The sequence below is a fragment of the Microcaecilia unicolor genome, chromosome 6, assembly GCF_901765095.1.
Source record: "Microcaecilia unicolor chromosome 6, aMicUni1.1, whole genome shotgun sequence".
Lineage (NCBI taxonomy): Eukaryota > Metazoa > Chordata > Amphibia > Gymnophiona > Siphonopidae > Microcaecilia > Microcaecilia unicolor.
In genome coordinates this window covers 250610566-250629772 of record NC_044036.1, presented here as the reverse complement: position 1 = coordinate 250629772, position 19207 = coordinate 250610566, and the positions used below count along the sequence as shown (strand labels likewise).

The window sequence follows — 19207 nt, the reverse complement described above, 5'->3', positions numbered from 1 at the left end:
TGGTCCCAGCTGCCTTGAGATCATTGACAAGTTCCCCCCTTGTAGTTGTAGGCTGATTTCTAACCTTCCTCATGATCAAGGATACCCCACGAGGTGAGATTTTGCGTGGAGCCCCAGATCTTTGTCGATTGACAGTCATTTTGTACTTCTTCCATTTTCTTACTATGGCACCAACAGTTGTCTCCTTCTCGCCCAGCGTCTTACTGATGGTTTTGTAGCCCATTCCAGCCTTGTGCAGGTGTATGATCTTGTCCCTGACATCCTTAGACAGCTCCTTGCTCTTGGCCATTTTGTAGAGGTTAGAGTCTGACTGATTCACTGAGTCTGTGGACAGGTGTCTTTCATACAGGTGACCATTGCCGACAGCTGTCTGTCATGCAGGTAACGAGTTGATTTGGAGCATCTACCTGGTCTGTAGGGGCCAGATCTCTTACTGGTTGGTGGGGGATCAAATACTTATTTCCCTCTGCAGAATGCAAATAAATTCATATACTTTCCACAATGTGATTTTCCGGATTTAATTTGTGATGTGCTATCTCTCACTGTTACCAATAACCTACCCTTCAATTATGGGCTGCTCATGTCTTTGTCAGTGGGCAAACTTACAAAATCAGCAAGGGATCAAATACTTATTTCCACCACTGTATAAGCATGAATTAATGAGACAAAGCCAACATGGATTTAGTCAAGGAAATCTTGCCTCACCAATCTACTACACTTTTTTTGAAGGGGTGAATAAACATTTGGATAAAGGTGAGCCAATTGATATTATGTATCTGAATTTTCAAAAGGCATTTAACAAAGTACCTTGTGAAATACTCCTGAGGAAATTAGAAAGTCTTGGAAGAGGAGGTAATGTCCTATTGTAGATTAAAAACTAGTTAAAAGATAGAAAACAGAGAGTAGGATTAAATGGTCAGTATTCTCAAAGGAGAAGGGTAGATAGTGGGGTTCCCCAGGAGTCTGCACTAGGACCGCTGTTTTTTTTACACATATACATAAATTATCTAGTGATGGGAATAACTAGTGAGGTAATTAAATTTCCCGGCAACACAAAGTTACTCTGTCATGGTCCTATCGTGACTCTGGAGTAGAACATTCACTGGCTGCCACTAGGCACAGCAAAGACGTGCGGCTATTCAATGGCATCAGGGAACCAATGGGGCTGTGTGGGCACACCTCTGACATCTCTCCTGCTCAGCATACCCACACTACTACTACTACTACTATTTAGCATTTCTATAGCGCTACAAGGCATACGCAGCGCTGTACAAACATAGAAGAAAGACAGTCCCTGCTCAAAGAGCTTACAATCTAATAGACCCACACACGATGCAAGAGCAGATGTCATCTCAGCAGGGCACTTAATCGCCCCGTCATGCTCCTGTGTCTTTGCGTCTCCTTTGGCATGCCTTGTTCTCGAGATGTCTGAGACACCCTAAGCTGTCTAGTTCCTGAGAAGCTAACTGTTCTTAAGGCACTGCCTAGGTTCTGAGATGCTACCTGTTCCTGAGAAGCTACCTGTTCCAGAGGTACTGCCTAGTTCCTGAGATGCTACCTGTTCCAGAGGTGCTGCCTGTTCCTGAGGCACTGCCTAGTTCCCGAGGTGCTGATTAATTCCTGAGATGCTACCTGCTCCAGAGGCGCTGCCTAGTTCCTGAGATGCTGAGGCACTGCCTAGCTCTTGAGACACTACCTGTTCCAGAGTGCAGCCTAGTTTCTGAGGTGCTGCCTAGTTCTTGATACGCTATCCATTCCTGAGACGTTGCCTAACTCTGGAGATGTTATCTTTTACAGAGGTGCTGCCTAGTCACTGAGTTGCTACCTGTTCCTGAGGCGCTGACTAGTTCCTGAGACGCCACCTGTTCTGAGGCTCTACCTAGATCCAGATACGCTATCTGTTCCTGAGACGCTGTCTGTCCTTGAGGCTGTCTCTGTATGCATTCGGGGTTAGCTCTCCTAAACCTTGTGGACCTACCTCCCAGAAATGCCACAAGATCATCCCGCAAATTTCTCAATCTGCACTTCCCCAGCTGTAAAGGACTAAAATACAAGCTGATACATGCTTCTACCTTCTCTTACATGAGCACGCAATTATGGAATGCATTACCTACAGACCTTAAAACAATCGACGAAATGAACAACTTTCGCAAATCTCTGAAGACATATTTCTTCAATAAGGCATACAAAGAGAACCCACAACCATACTAATCCACCTCACCAACCACACAGTTATGAAAACCCACCTTCTATTCTTACCCGCCTAACACTCTCCTTCTTTCTCCCCTTCACTTAATCTTTGCACATCACTAATTGTATCTGATATCCTGTATAACAATGTCATAACAAAACTATGTAAGCCACATTGAGCCTGCAAATAGGTGGGAAAATGTGGGATACAAATGCAATAAATAAATAAATAACCTGCTGGAAAGTCATTTATTGCAGCTTCCATCACTGTGGACCAAGGGCTCATCACTTTGATCATAACATATTCAAAGTTGGTAAAGCGCAAGAGGATTGTGAAAAATGCAAGATGACTTTATAAGATTAGGAGACTGGGCATCCAAATAGCAGATGACATTTAATGTGAGCAAGTGCAAAGTGATGCATGTGGGAAACAGGAACCGAACCTATAGCTACTACATGGTGCAAGGTTCCACATTAGGAATCATTGCCCAGGAAAAGGATCTCCTCCCCCCCCCCCCCCCCCAATCCTCAGTGCAGACGTTTATGATTAGAGGGTTGTAAACCACTTTGTTTGCCTGTAAAGGATTAATTTGCAGTATACCAAATGACTGGAGACAAAGAAATAAAATACAATGATACATTGAAATCCTCTGCTCAGTGTGCAGCGGTGGATAAGAAAGCAAATAGAATGTTAGGAATTATTAGGAAAGGATGGAAAACAAAACTGAGAACATTATAATGCCGTTGTATCACTCCATGGTGCGAATGCACCTCAAATACTGTGTGAATTCTGGTCACCACATCTCAAAAAAATATAGCGGAAGTAGAAAAGGTACAGAGAAGGACAATTAAAATGATAAAGGGGATGGGATGACTTCCTATAAGGAAAGGCTAAAATGGCTAGGGCTGTTCAGATTGGAGAAGAGACGGCTGTGGGGATATATGATACAAGTCTATAAAATATTGAGTGGAGTGGAACAGGTAGACGTGAATCACTTGTTTACTCTTTCCAAAAATACTAGGACTAGGGGGCACGCAATGAAGCTACTAAGCAGTAAATTTAAAACAAATCGGAGAAATTATTTATTCACTCAATGTGTAATTAAACTCTGGAATTTGTTGCCAGAGAATGTGGTAAAAGCAGTTAGCTTAGAAAGGTTTAAAAAAGGTTTGGATAATTTCCTAAAGAAAAGTCCATAAGCCATTATTTAGATGGACTTGAGGAAATCCACTACTTATTTCTAGGATAAGCAGCATATAATCTGTTTTACTGTTCTGTGATTTTGACAGGTACTTGTAACCTGGATTGGTCACTGTTGGAAACAGGATACTGGGTTTGATGTACTACTTACATAGTAACATAGTAAATGACGGCAGAAAAAGACCTGCATGGTCCATCCAGTCTGCCCTACAAGATAAACTCATATGTGCTACTTTTTGTGTATACCTTACCTTTGATCTGTCCCAGCATGGCAACACTTATGTTCTAAAAAAAGATGCTGTAGAATATGAACACAGAGACCACTGAGGGAAACATGCATGTTTGTTACAGTATGGAATTTCCTGGAAGGGGAGGTTCATATTGCAATGTTCAAGGTGATACCATGAATCACAGGGTATGAAGAAAAGAAATGGATATGGCAAGAATTTTGGAAGCAACAGGGGACTGCAGGTCTCCAGACTCCAGGGAATTGAAGGGCACCCTCAGGCTGTGCTTTCAGGTTCCCACCCAGGAGGTGAAATTTTCCTTTCTACTCCATGGGTGCTCGAGCACCCCCAATATTTTCCCCGCCATCGGAACTTCTGGTTCCAGCCCGACCTGCCCTCCCTCTTCTCCCTCAAGAGTGTGAAATTGCAGAAAAAAAGTTTTCAGTGGTATATAGCGTGCAGCTTGCATTTGTGTATACATCATCACTTCAGGAGAACAAGTGAGATATCATTTCAGTATTAGTATGGTGTGTGAATGGTCAGTGTGAGTGAGTATGAGTTTGTAATTCGCACCATTACAAACAAGAACCACACAAAGACACATCTTGATACCTTGGTATAACGAAGAACTGAAAAAACTAAAAACACAACTTAGGAGACTCGAACGAGCATGGAAAAAAATGAAAGATGGACACACACTTAACGCATAGAAACAAATGCAAAGAAAATACAAATATACAATAAGACAAACCAAAAGAGCATACTACAAAACCAAAATAGGGCCAGACTACAGAGACGCACATAAACTTTACCAACTCATGAATAACCTACTAGACACCACACCGGTTACCACAACCAGCACAGACACCCCATCAGCAGACAATCTTGCTAAATACTTCAATGAGAAAATTATAAAACTACGATCCACGCTACCACTCAATATCACCGATCACGAAAAATTCATTGACTGCCTGGACCCAATTCCTGATGAATACCCAGCAGACCGAATCTGGACAAACTTTGATCTTCTAACTGAAGAAACCGTCACTCAAGCAATCAACAAATTCGCCAAATCCCACTGCAAACAGGATATATGTCCCAACAACCTAATAAAATTCGCCCCCCAACGCTTCATAACAGACCTCACGTTACATCTGAACTACATGCTACAACATGGACTCTTCCCCAAGGACAAAGGAAATATACTACTCATCCCAATACCCAAAGACTTAAAGAAAAAAAAAATGACACAACCAACTACTGCCCAGTAACATCCATCCTTCTGGTAGTCAAACTAATGGAAAGTATGGTAACTAAACAACTTCCCGACTACTTAAACAAATTCTTAATACTACATGAATCACAGTCAGGATTTCGATCCAACCACAGCACTGAAACAGTGCTAATCACTCTTCTAACCAAATTCAAACAAACAATTGCAACCAGTAATAATGCACTTCTCCTACAATTTGACATGTCCAGCGCGTTCGAGATGGTCAGCCACCAAATACTATCAAACATCCTAGAGTACTTCGGAATTGGAGGAAATGTACTTAGATGGATTAATGGCTTCCTAACCGCAAGAACATATCAAGTGATATCAAATTCAAAAACATCATCACCATGGAAACATGAATGCGGTGTACCCCAAGGATCACCGCTCTCACCAACCCTTTTTAACTTAATGATGACACCTTTAGCCAAATCGCCATCCAACCAAGGACTCCATCCCGTTCAAACACGATCTAACTGAAATCACAAATGAAATCAAACACAGCCTCCAAATAATGAATTCATGGGCGGATGCATTCCAACTAAAGCTAAACGCAGAAAAGACACAATGTCTCATTCTCTCCTTACAATATAACACGAACAAACCCACCACCATAAACACCCCAGACTACACCCTTCCTGTTTCATACAGTCTGAAAATTCTTGGAATTACAATTGACCGAAATCTCACACTCGAATGCCAAACGAAAAATACAGCAAAGAAAATGCTCCACTCAATGTGGAAATTCAAAAGAATTAAACCATTCTTCCCAAGGGAAATATTCCGCAGCCTGGTGCAATCAATGGTGCTAAGCCACCTAGATTACTGCAATGCCATTTATGCTGGACGCAAAGAACAAATCACTAAGAAACTTCAAACTGTTCAAAACACAGCAGCCAGACTCATTTTTGGAAAAATAAAATTTGAAAGCGCCAAACCCCTAAGAGAAAAACTACACTGGCTCGCACTAAAAGAGCGAATTGCGTTCAAAGTTTGCACCCTGGTCCACAAAATCATTCACGGTGAAGCCCCGATCTATATGTCAGACCTCATAGACCTGACAACTAGGAACACAAAAAGATCAGCACGCACATTCCTGAATCTCCACTACCCCAGCTGCAAAGGAATTAAATATAAATCCACATATGCATCCAGTTTCTCCTACATAAGCGCGCAACTATGGAACGTACTACCAAAGGCCATAAAAACAATGCATGACCCAACAGCCTTCCAAAAACAACTGAAAACCAACCTATTCAAGAAGGCATACCATAACGATCCATCCTAAATACTAGACAACTAGACTTTACATGAACTAGACAAAACGAAACTCTTTACACTACACTGATAACCTTCGCTGCTACTAATAAAAGTTACGCAATACGCACTACCACTTTATTTCTCATGCCGGAATTGAACTTTTCTAAAGTTGATTATCTAACTTATGTTACTTACTACTCAGGAACTTCAATGCAATACCACTTTGTATTCTACTTTACCATTTATGCGCCTTAATGCATTACCACTTGTAATTCTCTATCCGGAAATCCGAAATGGCGATCGCCATTACGGCATAATGTAAGCCATATTGAGCCTGCAAATTGGTGGGAAAATGTGGGATACAAATGCAACAAACAAATAAATAAATAATTAGCAAGAGGAAGTATAATCTGAACCATCATTTAGTGGATTTTTCAAAAATATTTTGTAATTAAATAAAGTTGAATAACAAAATAGCTTATGTAGTTACTTTTTGGGGAAAGTATTATTTCATGTAACTAGAGTGAAATCAATTTACTTATGAAGAAGGAAAGATGCATACTCATTGGGGATATTCTGTAAATCAGAGTGGCTTTGGGGTTCCCAGGACAGTTTGGGAAGCCCCTGGTTTGTATAGTTATATGCAATAACCCCTAGAATAATTGTTGTCATAAAATCTGCTGTACACATCCGGCACTAAAGGAAATCAATGGGAGCATGACTTTATGAGGATTATTGCACATCTGAGATGACTCAATACGTGCATTGTGTTCCAGCTTTATGGCAGCAATTAAGCAATCATCTCTGGTGATTGGGTTATTATGGGCAGTCCATGATGCATCTGGACAAACTGAAGAACCAATGTAAATCCCAGAGGTCACTGGGATTTTGAGCATAACTGTGAAGGGAGGTATATGCTGAAGATCAGGCAGTAGATAGCTGTTTGGTCTGATGCAGGAAAAGTATTTCATAAACCTTTCCTTTACATTTTTACAGTATCTATACACAAGCAGTATTTCTAATGACTGCAGCAAGGAGATATATGAATGTTTAGGGGGTAATATTCAGTCAACCTTGGTAAGCAGCTTGTAAGCTGCTCAAAGCTGAGGGCTGAACTAACCCTGGATACTCATGCCAAGACTTGCACAGCTCTCAGCATTAAATATATAGGAATGTGTGCTGATCTACAAGTTAATCGGGCATCAGCCTATATTCAGATTGGTGCCCAGCTAACTCCATGCTAATGTTTGATTAGCTGGTTAGTGGGCTGAATATTAAAGCTAACTGTCTAAGTGCTATTGTTTCCCAAGCTCCGCCCCGGACCACCCCTAACCTAACCAGTTAGGGGGCGGCTGGTTAGCGAAAATATTCAGTGGCACTATCCAGTTAAGTGCTGCTGAATATTAGTGGCTGGCCAGCTCAGCAGGGTTTAACCTTGCAGAGGAACCTCTCCTACCTCATTAAACCCTTTAAATATTGACCCCTTAGAAAATTTAGAATCTAATTGGTTGTGAATATTATTTTCTATGAGATATGGAAATTGCTTCTCATCAGTTGCAGTGATTGTGGGATTTTGGGGTAAATTTATTCTGAGATCTCACCACAGGACTGTCTAGGTACAAGGGAAAACTTTCTTAACTACCAGTTTTTTCAAACTTTCATTTCAGCTGCAAATATTGGCCTATGTTAATTCACCATCATGAGCAATTCTTGCACTGGCAGAAGTGTTCGCTCAATCTACACCAGGTTTGAAGTTAGCAAGTGACATCACAACCTCACATACTACAGTACAATTATGCTTCGATGCTTAAATGCTCAAAGGTAAAATTATGCCTTACCTTATAATTTTCTTTCCGTTAGTCACAGCAGATGAATTCAGAAACCGATGGGTTGTATCGATCTACCAGCAGGTGGAGATAGAGAATACTGAACTGAAGGTAGAGTTACCTGATGGCCTGCATCTCTATCAGTTAGTATAGCCACATCACAAAGCAGGAACAAAGAAACAAACTCATGGTAGAACCTTTCTCACAAACACCAAACTACAGCTAAGTCGATAATAACATGAGAGCAGGAACTGAGAAGAAAGTTTGTCAAACAAGAAAAAACTTGAACAATGAGGTTGTTCCTCCTTTTTCTTTTTTTTAACAAAGTGCACCTGAAAAAGAGCAAAAGCCCCATCCGAATATTATATACACAAACGCAAGGCTGATAAAAGGGAGGGATCCTGAATTCATCTGCTGTGACTAAAGGAAATAAAATAATCAGGTAAGGCATAATTTTACCTTCCTTAGCCTCTGCAGCAGATGAATCCAGAATCTGGTGGGATGTACCCAAGCATTCCTTAAGTAGGCTGGGAAGCCGCTGCCCCTCTGGACAGCACCGCTGTGCCAAAACATGCTTCCATCCTAGCTACCACATCCACATAGGCGCCCGGTATAAGAGGCTTGGAGAGGCTAAGCCTCCCCTGCTGTGCTCTGAGGGGTTTAAATTGTTGATTTACCTCCATCCTCACAGCAGGAGCTGCAGTGAAAGCCCTCTAGCCTTGTGTAACCAGTTGTAGAAATTGGTTTATGGTTTAATTTGTTTACTTTACTGCTGGGAGAGCAAGGGGGGTTGGCTGGAGGTGTCCTGGGTTGTCAGGGAGATATTTAACGAGGATGATTTCCTGACCTGCACTGAGGACAGATAGCAGCAGAATCGGATACTGGGCCAGCATGATCAGAAAAAGTCACCAGACAACAAAGGTAGAAAACATCATTTTATTTTCATTATAGTGTTTGGAATATGTCCACTTTGAGAATCAGGTGCTCAACATTAAAAGTTTATATTTATTTATTTACTTATTTATGGCAATTTATCCCACATTAAACATGAATTAGGGTGTTTTGTGGCTCTACATGAGAATTGTGATGATATGATCTCTTGTTTCATATTGTTGACGGTCTGCATTTTCCTTATGGGTGGTATATTGGTGTATTAGGTTCTGCCCAGTGTAATATTTATGGTACAGTAAGGTTCTGAGTGTGTTTTTGCACAAAGTTGTGCATAGTGTTTTGCAGTTGAGCGATTGTGCTTAGAATATGCTTTGAGCAACCACTTTATTCTTTGACATGATACATGTCTAATATCTAAATTTAATAAAAGGTATTAATTGTGACTTTTACTTTTATTTATTTATTTTTTCTGTGTGTTATCAGACAATTATGGATTTAAGCTCCACCCCTGGCCCCACCCCTAACCCTGCCCCCTTTAGCCTTCCCAAACAGCTGGGCCACCGACCGCCTATGCACATCCACTCTGTAATGCTTCAAAAAGGTATGCTGAGATGCCCAAGTAGCCGCCCAGCAAATCTCCTCCAGCGGAAGAACCGCTGTCTTTGCCCATGAGGTTGACTGGGCTTGAGCAGAGTGAGCTCGCAGGGCCTCCGGTGGTGTCCTACCATCCAAAATATATGCCGAAGCAATTGCCTCCTTAAGCCATCACACAATCGTGGCCTTGGATGCCACAGTGCCTCTTCGAGGCCTTGAAATAAGAACAAAAAGATGATCTGACTGTCAGAACTCACTGGGCATCTCTAAGTACCGCATGAGAACTTGCTTCATATCTAAAAGACGGAGTTTCGCAAACTCATCTGGAAAATCTTCCTTGCGAAAGGAAGAAAAAGTGGCTGATTGAGATAGCTGACAGGACCTTTGGTAGAAAAGATAGAACTGTATGCAGTGTCACACCCGCCTCCGAAAATTGCAGATAAGGGTCCCGACATGACAAGGCTTGAATCTCCAAGACCCGCCGGGCTGAAGACATTGCCACCAAAAAAACAGTGTCTTCAATGTAAGGTCCTTATCTGACGCTGAGCGCAAAGGTTCAAAGGGCTCTTTCTGCACAGCCCTAAGCACCAGATTGAGGTGGCAAGGTGGAGACGGCCGATGAAGCAGGGGACAAAAATGAAGAGCCCCCTTCAGGAAATGAACTACATATGGATGCTGTAGCCTCTTAAGCAAGCAAGGGCCACCACTTATACTACTACTACTATTTAGCATTTCTATAGCGCTACAAGGCATACGCAGCGCTGCACAAACATAGAAGAAGGACAGTCCCTGCTCAAAGAGCTTACAATCTAATAGACAAAAAATAAAGTAAGCAAATCAAATCAATTATTGTGTACAGGAAAGAGGAGGGTAGGTGGAGGCAGGTGGTTACAAGTGGTTACGAGTCAAAAGCAATGTTAAAGAGGTGGGCTTTCAGTCTAGATTTAAAGGTGGCCAAGGAAGGGGCAACACGTAGGGGCTCAGGAAGTTTATTCCAGGCATAGGGTGCAGCGAGACAGAAGGTGCGAAGTCTGGAGTTGGCAGTAGTGGAGAAGGGAACAGATAAGAAGGATTTATCCATGGAGCGGAGTGCACGGGAAGGGGTGTAGGGAAGGACGAGTGTGGAGAGATACTGGGGAGCAGCAGAGTGAGTACATTTATAGGTTAGTAGAAGAAGTTTGAACAGGATGCGAAAACGGATAGGGAGCCAGTGAAGCGACTTGAGGAGAGGGGTAGTATGAGTAAAGCGACCCTGGCGGAAGACGAGACGGGCAGCAGAGTTTTGAACTGATTGGAGAGGGGAGCGGTGACTAAGTGGGAGGCCAGCAAGAAGCAGATTGCAGTAGTCTAAACGAGAGGTGACAAGGGTGTGGATAAGGGTTTTGGTAGAGTGCTCGGAAAGAAAGAGGCGGATTTTACGGATGTTGTAAAGAAAGAAACGACAGGTCTTGGCAATCTGCTGGATGTCAGCAGAGAAGGAGAGAGAAGAGTCAAAGATGACCCCAAGGTTTCGAGCCGAGGAGACAGGGAGAATGAGAGAGCCATCAACAGAAATAGAAAACGGGGGGAGTGGGGAGGTGGATTTGGGGGGAAAAATGAGAAGTTCGGTTTTGGTCATGTTTAATTTCAGGTGGCGTTGAGACATCCAGATTATAGGCTAACCCCTTGTGTAATTCATCTTGCAGAAAGGCCAACATGTGGGCAACAGATGCCATCAAAGGAAACCATGAGCGTATTGAACACCATGTGTGCCACATCTGAGCATATGCTGTAGTGGTTGAACGCTTTCTGGCATGAAGCAAAGTAGCTATAACTGCTGCTGAATATCCCTTTTCCTCACTCTCATCCTCTGAATGGCCAGGCTGTAAGTCCAAAGCGTGAGGGATCTTCCATCCGAACTGGGCCTTGATGCAGTAGATCTAGAGTCACCGGTAGTCACATGGATTTGTCCATTTGGAGATGACTAAGTCCACATACCAAGTACAGCGTGGCCAGTCTGGAGCCACTAGCAGCACCAGCCCTTCATGACGACCGATGTGGTGTAGAATGCGACCTATCAAGGCCAAGGCAGAAATAGGTAGAGCAGCGCCACTGAAGCCACGGCTGCAGCAGAGCATCCAACCCCACGGACCCAAACTGTCATCTTCTGCTGAAGAACTTGCTCACCTTGGCATTCTCTCAGGTCACCATCAGGTCCATCTCTGGCATGCCCCATTGCTGGCAAATCAGAAAGAATGCTTCCATGGACAATTCCCATTCTGCTGAATCCAGAAGATGTCGGCTGAGAAAATCCACCTGCACATTGTCCTGACCTGCAATATAGGTGTTCCTCCACCCACTGTAGTAGACGACTCGCCTCAATGGCCAGAGACAAACTCTGTGTGCAGCCTTGCCGATTGATGTAAGCCACCACAGTCATACTGTTGGACAGTACTTGGACCGCCATGCCCTCCAGCAACTCCCAAAATGTCAGTAAGGCATTCACTACTGCTTTGAGTTCTAATCGATTGATGGACCAAGTCACTTTTGACCGCAACCAACTCCCCTGAGTGTACCATTGAAGGCAATGAGCTCCCCATTCAGAGAGGCTGGCATCTGTTACTACCATGATCCACTGTGGGGAGTCCAACAGCATCCCTCATTGCAAGTTGGAGTCATGTAGCCACCAGGTCATGCTGCATCTCGCCTGGGGCAACCACAAAAGCCGTCGCAGGTACTCCTGTGACACTGGGGACCATCTGGACAGACAAAAGCACTGCAGAGGGCACATGTGAGCCCTGGCCCACGGTACTACTTCCAAGGTGGCCGCCATAGACCCCAACACCTGAACATAATCCCAGGTTCGAGGGCTGGATAAATGCATCAGGCTGCATACCTGTGAGTGCAGCTTGGCCCTCCTGCCATCCAGTATGAACACTCAACCCTGTAACATGTTGAAGCAAACTCCCAGATACTCTAGAGACTGAGATGGAATCAGGTGACTTTTTGCAACGCTGATCACCCAGCCCAGGGACTGCAAAAGTGTGATGACTCGATCGGTGACCAGTCCACTCTCCTGTGTGGATGACACCTGGATTAACCAGTTGTCGAGACAGAGATGCACCCGTATCCCTTCCTTCCAGAGAGCCACTGCCACTACTACCATGACCTTGGAAAAAGTCCGAGGTGCTGCAGCAAGACCAAAGTGCAGAGTTTGAAACTGAAAGTGATGCCTCAGCACTGCAAACCGTATAAAATGCTGCTGTGGTGGCCAAATCAAAATATGCAAGTACACCTCCTTGAGATCCAGTGTCATGAGAAACTCCTCTGGCTGGACTGCAGCAATCACTGACTTCAGGGTTTCCATGAGGAAATGCTGCACCTTCAAGAACTGATTCCTGAGATTGAGTATGGGACAGAAGGAGCCCCCTTTTCTGTGCACAACAAAATAGATGGAGTACCAACCCATACGAACCTCTAGGAGAGGCACAGGAATGACCATCCCCATGTCCAGCAAAGAACACAATGTGGTCTCTATGGCCACTAGTCTGGACGCTGTAGTGCAGCGACACTCCAAGAAAAATTCTGCAACGGGCAAGCAGAGTTCTAGCCTGTAACCATTTCTGACAATATTTAGAACCCACTGGTCTGAAGTTATTTTGGCCCATTCGTGGTAAAAGAGAGTCAACCAACCTCCTATACGATAACCCACAGAGTGGACTGGTGCCCCATCTTTTTATCTGTCCGAAAGAAAGAGCATTGCTGGAATTTAGGGCACTGAAAGTTCATTGTAGCCTGACTCAGTCTGTACCGATGTGCCTCCGTAAACTGAGATCACAATGGCCCCACTTTCACGGTAGACTTAGGTTTATCCTTCAGTAGTCTCTGAGATATGGAATCTCCCAAATCTTTCACAATCTTCTCCAAGTCTTCCCCAAACAGCAACTTACCCCATAAGGGTAACCTAGTGAGATGCTGCTTGGATGCCATATCTGCCGCCCAATAGTGAAGCCACAACAAATGTCGAGAGGTCACGGCTAAAGCCATTTGCTTAGTCGAGGCCCTTACCAGATCATACAGGGCATCTGCTAGATAGGCAAGCCCCGTTTCCACATGCATCAAAGAAGTAGGAACCAAAGAAGCATCATTCACTTCGTGATCCAGAGATTGTTGCAGCAGCTAAGACACACTCTGGTAGCGTACAAACTACAATCAGATGCCTGGAGAGTCTGAACGGACACTTCGAAAGAATGCTTCAAAGAAGCCTCCAGCTGTCTGTCCTACATATCCATTAAAGCTACTCCACCCTCCACTGGGAGAGTGGTCTTCTTGGTGACCGCAGTCACCAGTGCATCCACTTTAGGGAGAGAGAACTTTTCCAGATGGTCCGTGCCCACCAGTTATAGCTTAGCCATGGCTTCAGTGACTTTAAGGTCACTATCTGGATCAGTCCACTGAGCAGTAATCAGCTCTTGGATAGCTTCATAGACCGGAAATGCTTTAGCCAGTCTCCGGGTGCTTGCCATCTTCAAATTTACCATAGAGGCTGCCGTATCTTTGGGATTTGAAATGTTTAATGCCTCCAAGGCACCTCAACTCATCTCTGTAGAAGATGCTGATGGCGGTAGGGTCATCCGGTTCTTCCGAAAGGATCTCTCCTTCCTCCTCTTCCTCTATCTTAGAAGGCCTTACCGAGCCCTCAGACAAGACCTGGACGGGGAACCGGCCCCTAATGATGCCACTTCAGCCAAGGAGTCCATCAGTTTCCTCTTCTGCATGGGGTCTAGCACCAGGGGCTGAACAGAATGTCCCAAATCTCCCAGAGACCCCTCTGGGTTCATCATCATCATGGGAGCTGGGGGATGGTGGGGAAATGAGCATTTCATCATATAGGCCCCGAAGATCCAGGCCCCACCGCTACCCTGGAATGGAGTTCGAATAAACTAGGGGCACCCCCAGACCACTGAAGCTGTTCCAATCTCACTAGCGGGAGCCGCCCACACGGAGAGAATCAGATGCTCCGAGGCAGAGGCCGCGTCAGCGGTAGTTTAAACATGGCACACACGGCCGAGCCGTCTGCACAGGAAAGAGCTAACTCCATCAAACATGAAGAAGGCTCCTCCTTGGAACCGTCTGTACACCCGTCAGAGCACAAGCTCAGGGCTGAGCGCCATTTCCCACATGGGGAACAGCGCTTTACAGTCTCCACTTCCATCCATGCGTGGTACCGCTCACTGAGGGAATACAAAGAAAAAAATCACTCACCCCATGTACCATGTGTCACAGCAGTAGCAAAGTCTCCTAAAGGCAGCCTGCAGCCACACAGGTACCCCAGGCTCCTAATAATGGCTAGCCTGAACAGCTCACAAAAAACAACAGGAAGAAGGAAAATCTTGGAGTAAGACAGGGACCCAGCAACCAAATATGCCTCCAAAGATGACACCACAGGCCAAAAACCCCCATACTAAACTGGTCACACGTAGCATAGGAGTTTCCCAAGCAAAGAATTCAGGAGCTGGTAAAAATCTGTCCATCACCTGCTGGAGATAGAGATATACTAACTGATGGAGGTAGCACTGCCTTCAGTTCAGTGTTCTCTATCTCCATATGCTGGAAGATGGATACAACCCACTAGTTTCTGGATTCTTCTGTTGCAGAAGCTAAGGAAAACAAGCATTCTGTAAGATACGTGCATCAGTGTGAGCCTTGCCTATGTCCAACCCACACATTTCCCTGTGTATGCCCCCCTTGCAAATATCCAGAACAAGTACAGAAAAGTGAGCACCTTCAATTGGGCAAGTTGCTCTTATCTAAGCCCTTCTCTTCCAGCACCCAATTCTAATTCTGTCCTCCCTATCTCTCCTGATCTTCTGAAAGTAACTGTAACATAGTAAGATGGGAAATCATAAAGATAAAGACCAGCAGGTTACTCCCCTCTATGCCCAGTTTTAAGTGTGAAGGTCATTTAATTTTGACTGACTACATGTTCTTTCTATGTAGACAACATGTGTGTTTATCCCATGTATTTTTGAATTCAATCACTGCTTTTGACCCCACCATCATGGATTCTGTCCTACTATTGATTAAGAACTTGTCAATTGTGTAAATAATCCTAGATATTGTGTTGCTGCCATGCATCCTAACAGTCACAAGATCTTGACAAAAAAGCAGATGAATGGCCTGTTCACTGAACAAAGAGCTCAAGTACTTACATAAGGCATCAGTCAGCAGCTGTGGCTGGCCATAGTGCACTATAGCGACGCACAGCGTGTTCAGTGCAACCACACAGAGGACAAACCAGTAGAAGCTCTGTGCTTTTACCATACGCCGTATGAAGAAGCGAAACATCTTCTCCTTTCTGCGGAAGTAGGAGGAGCTTTCGTTCTTCCCGCTTTTCAAGCTGGCTCGGGCAAATGGAGATCCTGAGTTCCGAAAAGAGAACAAAGTAGGGAATGTTAGCACATTAGGCCGTGGAGTTTTTGAAGGTTAGGTAGCATTTTTGCTGCCTTGCTATAGCTTAGGACAGGTTTAGGCTCAGATTTCTGGATTAGCATCACTACAGGTACAGCACCAACCACACAAATGCAGATGCCATTGACTGGCATGCAGTAGTTGCCCAGAGGGATACTATACATTATGCAATTCAAGTGATGCTTAAAAGAATTTAGAATTTTACTTATTACAATGAACTGTCCTTTCATCATACATACATGCAGTCCAGTGAATGTCAGCGGATAGCGCATTCCTTCTAAAACCTGACAAATTCCCATTTAAATAGAATTCAATATTTGGTCACTCTTAGAAATTGGTCAACAGATATCCAAAGGCACTAATTGGGTTAGCAGGTGCTACTAATAAGATAAGTGTCAGCCACAGGAATATTCATTGGCAATAACTAGATAATGCTGCTGAATATTCCCTCTGACTGCCTTGGCACTGTAGGAACAGTGCCAAGGCAGTCCGTAGGTGGAGTTTCTGTGGAGCCTGAGGTTATCTGGTTAGTAGCAATATTCAGACCGTTAACAAGATAGCTAATCGGACATAGTTACAACAGCAAAAAGGCTGTTCTAACATTATCTAATTATCTATTTGGATAGCGGTCTGAATATCACCATTAACTAGATAGCACCACTGTTCAGCACTGATTCCTGAATATTCAATCCCAGTTGGTATCTGGTGATATTATGTGATTTTGCATCCACTGAAGCCGGCTTACACTTGGTCCCTTCATCTCTTAGGAAACTAGTTTAAGGAGGTTTTCCATAGTCTTTTAACATCAGAAAAAAGCAGTTCACTGGTAACCATCAGTGAGAGTGACAACTTCCTGTATCCCTTCTCTGAAACCCCCCTACAGGATCAGATTTTGAGTATGTATAATTTGCATAAAAGTTGCTCGAAACATGTGTCTCTCAACACATCCTGGGAAAGGAATGTTTCCAATCTAGATCTTCAATAAAGTGCTAGGTCTTCAATAAAGTGAAGTTACTCTCCTGTAGTAGGCACTCTCCGAGGACAGCAGGACACAGATTTCCATGAATGGCTGATGGCACCAACAGACGTCACCCAGCGTTCCTGAAAAAAAGAAGCCTTTGGCAGTGCCGCACCATGCATGTGTAAGTGCTGTCCTGCCTGACCAACTTGCGCAGAACCTTCAGTTGCATTAAAAAGCATAGAGAATAAAACTCCCAGGGGTGGCAGGAGGTATGTAGTAATCTATACCCTGCTGTCCTCAAAGAACACCCGTGACAGGTGAGTAACTTTGCTTTTTCCAAGGAAGGATAGATTACCATGAATGGGAATCTCTAGCAACCAGGTTCACTGAAAACAACAAACAATGGTCAATCGGGACTTGCAATAGCAAGATCAACAAGAACAAATAACACTAAAAATAAAAACAGGCTTGCTGTGAATGTGCAACCTGGAACAGAAAAGAATGAGCCTAGGAGAATGAAGTTGGATTCTAGACTCTAAACAAATTCTGCAGGACTGCCTGTCCGAACAAGCTATCACACCGGGTATTCTGCTTGAGACAATAATGAGATGTGAATGTGTGGACTGAAGAACGCAATGAAGCTCTGCAAATCTCCTCAATAGAGGCTGACCTCAAGTGGGCTACAGACACAGCCATGGCTCTGACATTGTGAGCTGTAACATGGCCCTCCAGAGTCAGCCCAGCCTGGCAGTAAGTGAAAGATATGCCAGTTGGATAAAGTGCATATAACGATGACTAAAGCATATCCTGTTTGGGTCAAAAGAAACAAAAACCTGGGTTTGACTGTCTATGGGCTTTAGTCCATTCCAGATAGAAGGTTAAGGCTTTCTTGTAGTCCAAGGTGTGCAGCACACTTTCATCAGGTTGGGCATGAGGCTTCGGGAAAATTGTTGGCAGGACACATGACTGGTTAAGATGTAACTCCGACATAACCTATTGAAGAAATTTAGGATGTGTGCGAAAAACTACTCTGTCATGATGAAACACTATGTAAGGCAGATCCACTACTAGGGCCTGAAGCTCACCAATTCTGCAAGCCACCAAAAACAAGACCTTCCCAGGTCAGGTTCTTCAGATGACAGGAATCACGTGGCTCAAAGGGAGCTTTCATCAGCTGGGTGAAGATGAATTTGAGGTCCCATGACACATTGGAGGTTTGACGGGGGCTTTGTAAACTACAAACCTCTCATGAAGCGACCAACTAAAGGCTGTACAGAGATGGGCTTACCTTTTACGTAGTGATGGTAAGCATTAATTGCACTGAGGTGAACCCTTACATCGTTGCTTTTCAAACCAGAATCAGAGAGGTGTAGAAGGTATTTATGCAGTTTTTGTATAGGACAAGAGAGAATCTGGAGTATTGCCCTGACACCAGATGGCAAACCTCTTCGACTATAAAATATCACCTTTTTGTAGAATCTTTCCAGGAAGTCAGCAAGATTTTGTAAACATCTTCAGGGAGCTGGAGGGCTGACAATTCTATGCTCTCAACATCTAGGCCATGAGGACCAGGGACTGGAGGTTGGGATGTAGAAGAGACCCCTCATTCTGTGTGATGAGGGTCGTAAAACACTTCAATCTCTATGGTTCTTCTGAGGACAACTCCAGAAGAAGAGGGAACCAGATCCACCTTGGCCAATAAGACGCAATGAGGATCATGGATCCCTGGTCCTGCCTGGATTTCATCAGAGTCTTTCCTATCAGAAACATTTGGAGGATATGCACACAGAAGGCCCTCTCCCAACTGGAGGAGGAAGGCATCTGAACACTAGCCTGCCATGTATCCTGAGTCTGGAGCAGTACTGAGGGATTTCGTTGTTGAGATGAGTGGCAGAGAGTCCACCCAAGGGGGTGTCCCACTCTCAGACAATCTGGCAGGCAACAATCATGCTGAGAGACCACTTACATGGTTGCATCACCCTGCTCTGCCTGTCCAACAGACAGGTATGTGGCTCTGAGCACCATCCCCTGATGAGATGCTCATTGCCACATCCCAATGGCTTCCTGACACAGGAGGACGGAACATGTACCTCCCTGCTTGTTGACATAGTACATGGCAACCTGACTCCATTTGAATGAGAAACATTTGGTTCAACATCCAGTCTCTGAAAGCCTTTAGAGAGCTCCAAATTGCCCGGAGCCCCAGGAGATTGATGAAAAGATGGTCTCCTGAGCAGATCAGTGATCCTAGGTATGAAGCCCATCCAGATGAGCACCCCATTACAGATTGGATGCATCTGTTCTCAGTATTTTCTGGGGAGAAGCAATTTAGAA

General features: G+C 44.2%; 1 protein-coding gene across 1 annotated transcript in view; it reads right to left on the bottom strand.

Moving 5' to 3' along the window:
* Positions 1 to 19207, bottom strand: part of CACNA1B (calcium voltage-gated channel subunit alpha1 B) — a 1447778-nt gene that overhangs the window by 567920 nt on the left and 860651 nt on the right. Inside the window, exon 11 of the mRNA XM_030207102.1 lies at positions 15654 to 15863. Coding sequence (XP_030062962.1) covers positions 15654 to 15863 — 210 coding nt within the window. The remainder of the gene's footprint in view (positions 1 to 15653; positions 15864 to 19207) is intronic.